This window comes from Acartia tonsa, chromosome 2 (assembly GCF_053477335.1).
Source record: "Acartia tonsa isolate MP-2025a chromosome 2, ASM5347733v1, whole genome shotgun sequence".
In the NCBI taxonomy this organism is placed as follows: domain Eukaryota; kingdom Metazoa; phylum Arthropoda; class Copepoda; order Calanoida; family Acartiidae; genus Acartia; species Acartia tonsa.
The window spans coordinates 10424469-10434233 of NC_137261.1; the positions used below are offsets into that span (position 1 = coordinate 10424469).

The 9765-nt window shown below is 36.7% G+C and overlaps 1 protein-coding gene across 1 annotated transcript; it reads left to right on the forward strand.

The window, feature by feature from the left end:
• Positions 1-4048: 4048 nt before the first annotated feature.
• Positions 4049-9550, forward strand: LOC145304264 (uncharacterized). The gene is made up of 4 exons (XM_080146116.1): positions 4049-4512; positions 4910-5024; positions 5973-8014; positions 8369-9550. Exons 3-4 carry the CDS (start codon positions 5994-5996, stop codon positions 9429-9431), a joined length of 3084 nt encoding a protein of 1027 aa, XP_080002242.1. The 5' UTR covers positions 4049-4512; positions 4910-5024; positions 5973-5993; the 3' UTR covers positions 9432-9550.
• Positions 9551-9765: the final 215 nt, after the last annotated feature.

A 9765-nucleotide genomic window follows, 5' to 3' on the forward strand; every position in this document is an offset into this window, starting at 1 on the left:
AATCATATTGTCTACCAATCTCACTCTTTTTATCATGGCCAGTACGCTTCAGCTTTAATTTAATCTTGCTGACAACTAGTTCATGGTCACTAAATATGTCGGCTCCTCTGTAACTCCTACAGTCTTGCATTGACTTGACCCATTTTCTATTGATCATAATGTGGTCAATCATGTTTCTTGTTTGTCCATCAGGCGTTGTCCAGGTATATTTGTGAATGTTTTTGTGTTGGAATAGTGTACCTCCTACAACCATATCATTATTTAAACAGAATTCAATTAAAAGTTCTCCATTTTCATTTCTTGTACCTATACCAAAGTGTCCCATTGCGTTCTCCACTCCAGTCCTGTCAGTTCCTACTTTAGCATTCATATCTCCAAGAACTAGGCACATGTCATGTTTGGGTACTGAGTTTCTGATTGATTGCAGTTGATCATAAAACTCTTGTTTTACTTCTCCATCTTTGTCATTTGTTGGGGCGTAGCATTGGATAATAGTCAACTTGCAATGCCTTGATTGGAATCTAGCCTTAATTATTCTGTCTGATATAGGTTTCCAGTCTATTAGTGAATTGACATGTCGTTTTTGAATAATTATAGCAACACCATACATATGTTGGCTTTCATGACCAGAATAAAGTATTAGGTGGCCATCTTTGGTTGTAGTTTGTCCTTGTCCTGTCCATCTACATTCCGCAATTCCAAGTATTCCAATATTGTAACTTGTCATTTCTTTAACTACTTGGGCTGTTTTAGTTGACTCAAACATTGTTCTAACATTCCAGGTTCCTATCTTACAGCTTTGCTTAGAACTTATTGGTCCTGTCATCAAGTTGATAGCTTCCTTTCGGATTTGACCATCATCTTTCATATTCTCAGTAAACTGAGCATCAGTTCCAACAGTTCTTGTTTCATGTACACCTCTGGCTGTGTGAAAGCCATAAGTGTTTGAGGTTCTGTGGGTGTTTTCGCTAACTGTGTGGATTTTTACAGGTAGGATAGTTAGTCCTACGCAAACCTTCCATATCCCTGGAAGGAAGGGTGACTGGTAAGGGGAGGGACGTCAATATCCCCCAGTACTTCAAGAAGTACCTCCTGCCCTTAAGGAGTGGATTGATTGCTATTAATTTTATGATCATAGAAGATATAAAACAGTATGCTTTTGTTTTGCTGAAAATCTATCCAAGTCTTTGTTTTTAAGGACGCCTAGCTTCGCTTATAACTGTATACCTTAAGGTTCTAGGAATCCATACCTCAAAAAAACATTATAATATAATAATAATATTGAACTGAATAATGCTTTATTTAAAGTCTAAAATCAGCATGTTTAAAACAGTCATACTTTTTGTTATTCATTATAACGTTGCTACGCTTTCTAAATTGTACTTAACTGATACAGGAATCAACATGCCTAGTTTGAAATTGATAGTCCAATTACAAGGACGTCCAAGGAAGGGGGTAAAGGTGTGTTTAATCAACCCCAGCCCCCCTAAAAAAAACACACACACACCCCCCCCCTCTAATTACACCTTTAAGAATCTTATTTAACCCCCACTCCAATAAAAAAATTGACGTAAGTTTTCGAAAAGATTAAAAATAGTAAGGAGTGGATTGATTGCTATTAATTTTATGATCATAGAAGATATAAAACAGTATGCTTTTGTTTTGCTGAAAATCTATCCAAGTCTTTGTTTTTAAGGACGCCTGCTAGGACTGGTCAAGTTATTGTTTCTATGACAATGTTAATTGTATCAACAAATATAAAAACAAAATCACACACACAAATTCCTTAGACTCCCCACTAACTTCCCAATGGTAAGTCCTTTTTATTTTTATATTTCTTAATTTCTTTGTTTAAAAAAATTAAACACGAATTGATTGTATTTTTATCTTATTTATATATATTATCTGTTTTGTTCCTAAATAAGTTTGGACATAGAGTTTTTATCCTATCTATAATACAAAGTAGCTTGATGTCTGTCCGTCCGTCTGAAGCTTAAGATCTCGGTAACCACTGAACCGATTGGATTCTACTCTTCGGGGTATATACCTATTGAACCTGTGGTGGTTTTAAGCTATTTTCTTGGGGGGTGGGACACCCCAAATGAAAATGAAAATATCTAAAAAAAATGTAAAAAAAAATTTTAATTCTCCCCTGAACCTTTAGTAAAAAGCCCCTGGAGGCTAGGGGCGAAGCCGCTAGTAATATAATATAAGGATTCAAAATGCAAGGACATATATTTTTTTATCTCTTACTTTATACATCTTAATTGGAACTGATGATCTATTTTTATAAAGAAACATATGTATTCCATCAATAAAAATTAAAAAATAAACTGTGTTTATACATATAATAATATAATATAAAGTAGTAAGAGAACCCTCACAAAGGTCCAAGAGTGGTTTTAGGCTATTTTATTTTAAGATTTAGATATTGGGATGGTATTAAGCTATTTTTCAATCTTCGAATACAGAGCACTTAGATGCAGCCACTAGTTTAAAAAAAACTGTAGCATTTAGAAAATTTTTGTTTGCAGTCAGAAAAATTATTTGTTCTCATTCTAATTAGTTTCTAAAAAAAATATGGACAATATAGAATTTCTTCAACTTGTAGTTTATGACTTAACTTTTCTTAAATTGCGTAAAGATTATTGTCCTTTATTCAATTATTCTGCATATATATTTAAATGTGTCAAAAATCATCTGTAGTCCATTTATAACATATCATAATTTTAATAAAGTTAACCAGAGAGAGAGAGAGAGGGGACAATGGGCTGTTTATCACACTAATCTCCAAAGTTTTATAACAGATTTTTCTTATTCGTTGAAGGGGTAAATTTGTGTATCATTAATGGGGATTTACATCAATTTATCGGCCATTTTCTTATCCCATATATCCCTAAAAGTTAACACAGACAAACAAAATATTATTCCTTAGATTAAGACATGGGCTTTAATTTAGCAATTCTATAAAGTATCCTTATAATAAAGTAACAGGATGTCTGTTTGTCTGTGTGTTTGTGTGTCTGTACCGAAGGATCTCGCTAACCGCTGAACCGATCGGGTTCTCCTTAACAGGGTAGCTTCTCATAGGTCCCGTGAAGGTTTATAACTATTTTCTTGGGGGGTGGGACACACCCAACCCCCCCAAAAAATGAAAAATCCCCCCCGAAAAAAAATTTACAAAATTTTTTTTACTAAAACTAAAAATGAGGGGGGTCACCCTCCCCCCCCCAAAAAATAAAAAAATTTCGCCCCCCCCCCAAAAAAAAAAAAAAAAAAATTTTTTTTAATTTTTCTTTTAAAATCTAAAATAAGAAATTGGGTTATTAAATTCGACTCTCTCCTCCTCAAGTGCCCCCTAGAGGCCTCTAGGGGCGTAGCCGCTAGTCTGTAAATAAAGTATCAATAAATCAAAGAAAATGGTTCTAAATTCATAGAAGGACTATTCATTTATCCAATTTTTGAAGATTTTAAGAATTTTTTTTCTACATTTATTTTACAAAAATCATTTCAGTAATTTGGCTACCATAACCGATTCAGTGAAACATTTTTTTAAAGAGCCCACCCCAGGTTTTGTGATGTAACCAAATGGAAGTGAGTTTTAACAGGGGGAAAATAACCTTATTCTATTATTGTTTGCCAGAATCCTTTTCCCATGAAAGAGAAGCGTAGCTATTTTATTACAAGGGCATGTTTGTTTTGGGTTAAGGATTTTCCTTTTTTATGGCCATCTTATCTATATTTTACTTGGTCCGTCAGTCTACCTGTAATGCTTTTTTAGAAATTTGTTTTTGTCTCTTATGCTAAATAGGTGGCTTATTAATCTTTAGAAAATTTTGCTGCCCAATGCACGTCTTCTTAATAAATTAATAGCGTTCGATACTTATTTTATCCATGGTCACACAAGAAAAAATATTGTTATTAACCCACTACCCTGTTACTATTTTCTACTCCCGTCAATAAAAATAAAAGGCTTGGACGTCCTCGATAAATGCTATACCATTAGTTATAATAAATTTACCAGAAATATCTCATTTATTTTTTTATAAGGAAAATATGATAACGGACACTGCATGGACAGCTATGGACAGGATGGCGTCACTGATGGATAGCTATGGACCGGATGGCGGCACTGATGGATATGGCGATGAAAAACACAAGGAAATATATGACAAATAGTCTGTGTTTTAGAAAATTTTCTAAACATAGCCTAAAACTTGATAACACTGATCTCACATATAATTTTATTATTTGTGGGGTAAAATTAGGCAATGTCAAAAAGTCTTGAAATCAAAGGCTTTTTGCCATTTTTTTTTCGCGCGTTTTCGAAAGGTTTCTGCTCTATTTTGCGCTTACATAGGATAAGGCTATCAGACTAGGATGTTTGCATGTTTACTAATGTATTTTGTTCCCTTTAGCTACAACAACCACCACAACGGAGCCACCACCACCAACAACATTACCTGCGGACCAAGTGTTGTATCCACGGACAACAGACTATCATTGGAGTAGGTAAAAACAAATTCAGCATAACTACAAAGTACAAAAGTAACATGTTGTCTGCCTGTGTGCATCGAATAATCTCGCTCATTACTAAACCGAAATGGTACTCCTTTACAGTAATGCCTTTACAGCCTGGCTTCCAAACCGATTAACATCCACTGGATTAGAACAGATTCTGAATCATACTGAAAAATTATATGTATATCTGGGCAAACAAAACTGAAATTAATTGTTTGGTTCCACAATATAAAGGTCCTTTTTAACCTTAATGTAAATCAACAAAAAGGGTTAATTTTGTTTATCATCATCGAGGATGTATATCAATTTAACTTCCATTGTCTTGGTTCTGAAAATCTCTGAAATAATGTGATTAATTATCTTCCATCATCTTTGTTTTATTCTGCAGGTTTGATCATAATGCGACAGGATCTGAGATAGTTGGAGGCTGGTCACTGTTACCTGATGGAAAGGCACAGGGACCTCTGGGATTTGGCAGTGCTATTAAATTCCAATCTGAAGAGGTATGCAAAAACGTTGTTTTTTTTTGTTATATAGCAACTTTACAATTGACTTATAAATAATTGAAAGATGTAATTAACTATAGATATAAGAACAAATTAAACGACAAATGTAAACAAGCATTATACACAACTTAATGCAATATATTTCATTTCCTACATTTTTAACATGTATCAATATACTAAATTACTATAGATAGCATGGATATTTAATTTTTATATTATTACCCACAAAAAACACGTGTGTGAGGGATACTAAGCTTTATAAAATATGCTTTTAAAATTTTTGTTTTAAATGTCTAGTAAATAAATACATAGAGACTCGACGATATGCTGAATAAATGACCTGTGTGACGTCATAAAAGGAAGAGATGAGAGGAGACGTGGGAAAGAAAACCATTGAAGAAAAGATGGATCTATTGACGTTACCCGGCTCATTTTTTCAGCCACTTTGTCGAGTATCAATTACATATTTTGGTGATTTCCCACAAAGTGCTGTTGACCACTGAATAACCCCCCCCCCTGGCCACCCATATTTTAAGGAAATTGAAAATAAGGGGGGGGTAGTTTTCTCCTAACCCATTCGGGGATTATACCTTCGGTGCCCTTACCATGCAGGGCTACCCAATATATTCAAAATAAACACACAAACAAAAATAATGGAGGGGGGTTAAATTCTTAACAAGGCTCTTAGAGAAAGAACGTTAATTTTTTCACTTTAAAGTAATTCTTTGCGAACATTGTTTAGGTCTTTGTATTTTTTATGTTTCTAAAATGAACCTAGTAATAGTGTCTAACTTTTTATCTTTGTGACGTAACAAAAATCCATCTCTTTTTAGGGGTTTCCTTTCCCACCTCCCCTCTCATCCTTCGATTTTTGTTACGTCACAAAGATAAAAAGTTAGACACTATTACTAGGTTCTTCTAAAATAAGCTTTATCTTATGTTTAGTGTTTGTATGACACGAACTGGATGAAACCAGACGAGGAGCAAGGTCTTAAATATGACCCCTGCATGTGGAACCCCATGAACTGTACTGAAGGCGTCTCCTTTAGTGTCTGGGAGAAAATGTCATTTGGAGAAGAGGTCTTTTTTGGAGGTGGACGTAAGCGGTATCTGATGAGCACTGGAGGTGATTACAATGAGGTTCAGGGCAGAGCCTGGCCGGGATTTTCCATCTACCATCAAGGCCTTGATATTGTAGCACTGGTCAGTACAGGAGAACAGATATGGTTGCTGAAAGTGAGTGGCCAGCTCTACAACAATACCTGGACACAGATTGGTGTCAGGTTCAGCCTGCCTAACCTGGGAAAGCCTGAAATGGCAAAAGAAGGAACATCAGGCCTGGAAAAGATGGGAGGTCTAGAGATGTACATTAATCTTGAAAAAGTGGGACATACAATTGTTCCAGATTCAACTGCCAGAGGTTCCACAATATGGACAGCTGAGCCAAGACTTACCCACAATGGAAGACCAAATGGAAGGCCTGTAATGATGTTTGGCTGCCACCAAAACTCAGAGCTTCACCTTACTGGCCAGTTTGTAGGTTTTGCTGGAACTGACACATCACCAGCTATAATTGATGAAGTAGCCGTCTGGAGAAAAAGCTTGCCCAATTCTCAGCTCAACTATTTCTATGGTGGCTTTTCCCCAGATCTAGATGATGTCAATGAGGATCAGTTCTCCGCCATGATGCAGGGTGTTGATGTAAACGATGCTGCACAAGCAGAGGCTGCTAGACTTGTTCTTGAAGCAATGCTCATGGGACCTCCAACTACATTGCCACCTTTCCCAACAAGAACAATGGATCCACTGGCTGAAAAGGTTACAGATCCTTCATCAAAGAAACCTGACTCTACTACAATAGATGATGGTTTGTTAAGCAATGAAACAACAACTGCAAAGCCAAAGAAGACCAAACCAAAGATTCTTGCGAGGCAGGACATTATGACTGGTCTCCTCAAAACAGACGCAGCCCAAGATGGCCAGGATCCAGAATATGTCCAGGATAGATTTGCCCTCGCTAGAGTAGTTGCAGCTTTGATTTCATCATCACCAGATAATGTCAAAGGCTGGGAAGGTGTTGAAGGATTAACATCTGAACAAGGTGCTGCTAAAACTGTAAAGGAACTTGAAGATTATATGCTTGCCTGGGTTGGTAGTGTCAATATATCAGCAGAAAGAATTGATGATCCACATTGGAGAACACAGTACTTTGATCCTAATGAAGATGCCATGAGATATGCTACCTATGGAGATGACATGGTCATGAATGTTGATAAAATACCACTCAGACCAGTTAGAGATTCTGGAGAGATCAGAATGTCCTATCCTGATTATTCTGGCTGGGAATGGTCAGAAGCAAAGGCAACTTGGAACAATGTTAAGGATAACTTTACTGTACCAACTGGAATGTATGAGAATATTGAGGGCTGCAATGATAATCCAGTTACCATCCTAACAGCAGTTTACAATGGATTAACATACACAGCACCAAAAAGGAAAAATCCAGTTAATATCCACAGTAGAAGTGTAAAAATCGACACTAAAGTCATCAGTGTTAAAGTCAAGCTTAATTCAGACCCAATGGTTGGTGACAATGTTGATCATTGTAGACCAGAAGTAAATTATATGAAGGACAACCCAGTCAGGTTGAGATTCTACCACAACGAAGTTGCCAAAGCAAAACGTACGTTGCTCTGGCACTCTGAAGAATACTGGGAGGGCCTTGAAGTGCGCCATTGTGTCTGGTGGAATGAGAGATTTGGCATCAATGGTGCATGGGATGACCATGGTTGTAAACAAACATTTACTAACCCAGAGTACACTGACTGTGAGTGCTACAATTTTGGCAACTATGCTGTGCTTGCTGAGCTGTTGGAACAACCAGAATCTTTGAGGCCTGCTCAATGGATCCTCATCATTAAATGGATTGGAATCATCATTGGAACCATCCTTCTTGTCTTCTTTGCGGTTGTAGTCTTCTTGTCAGTGTAAGTATTTAATTGTATTATAAAGATTGTTCTATTTTCAAACAAAATATCTTGGAAAATAGCTTTTTTGCTTTTTGCTGTTTTCTCTTATATTAAATTAGAGGATTTTTTCTTTCCTTACTTCATGTTACTAGGTAGGTCACAAAATATTGTTGACCTATGAAAAGATTTTACATTAGAAATATAACTTAAAATGTGTTCATATGTAGAGGCTTTTATATGAGTGTTCAGCTTTTCATAACAATTGTTTTTTTTACTTTTGGCGCAAGGGTTTGATAAAAGTATTTTTATCAAACCATACTACTTGGACATCTTGTTAATTGTAATGATAATCTGATTAAATATTCTTTTCAGTATTGTTGGAGAGATGTTCCACCAGATCCGCATGTGGACCTGTATCTCCTATCTCATTGCCAACATTCTCATGCTCATTACTGACACAGAACTATGTGCTAGCAGACACGACAACATAGCACTCTCCATGTCCTTGATATATTTCTATCAAGCAGCCATTATATGGAACACGTGTGAGACTCATGCTACGTTTAAAGGTGTAACAGCAGGATTGATTAACGGAAGAACTTCTGTATATCATCCATTTGCATGGGGAATACCATTAATAACAATTGGGTTCTTAATGTTCCTTGATGGTCCTAACTTGGGGACCCATCCAACATGTTTCATATCCTGGGAGAGACCTGTCATCCAAAGATGGTTTATTCTCAACTCTTTCTGCTTCATTTTTACCATTATCTTTACCACTATCATTGTCTTCAATATAATGAAGGTACAAAGCCACAATAAAGATACTGTAATGTATCTGAAAGATCAAACCAAAGGCATGATAGCCACTTCAATAGGAATGATGATACTTTGGTGTTTCGGCACAATTGGGTACTTCTCCTACATGAAGACAAATGATATGGATGTTATCAATATGATGCCAATGTTCCAGGTGCTCAATGGATGGTTTGGAGTCTTTATGTTTATCTTCCTTGGTGTTTGGTCCAAACGCTTTAGAATCGGAGTCCATAGTAAGGCAGAGGAAGAGAAGAGAAAGCGTGCAGCCAGTCTTGGCTATGCTCCAGATCCACAGGGAGAATCTCCACGAACAGCCGAAACATCTCCTATGACAAGTCGGCCTGCCTCGCCTCAGGGCAGCATAACTGAAGAGGGTGAACCGCCGGCTGGTAGTAGACCTGCCAGTGGTGAACCCAGGCCTGGCAGTAGCACTAGTCAGCCTCCAGGTAGTAGACCAACTAGCGGTCAGCCTGGAAGCCAGCCAGGTAGTAGGCCAGGCAGCAGTACAAGCCAGGCACCACCAGCCGGAAGTAGGCCTGGCAGCGGTACCAGTCAGCCACCTGCAGAAGACCCTATACCTGAGGAACCAGAGGAAAATGCGGCCGATGCTGAATAGTTTCCCCCAGTTAATTTTAGTTGTTAAACATGTTCAATGCTGGATAAATTTATCTAAAAATTTTATTTAATTATTACTGATCCATGTTAAAATATATTAATATATTTTGAAGAGCATAATCATTTGTTTTATTATTTTTAATGAAAAGTTTTTTATTCTTATTATAACTCTTTAATGATTTACAAAATCACGAAACCTTTCACAGTTTTTTTAGGCCATATTGCTTTTTATATATTTTATTTATCAGATCTGGATCTTTAAATCATTTTAGTGGTGAGCCAGATCGGGGTAAGCCGAATTTTAGCCAATCACAACGCGGCATTTCATAAAATGT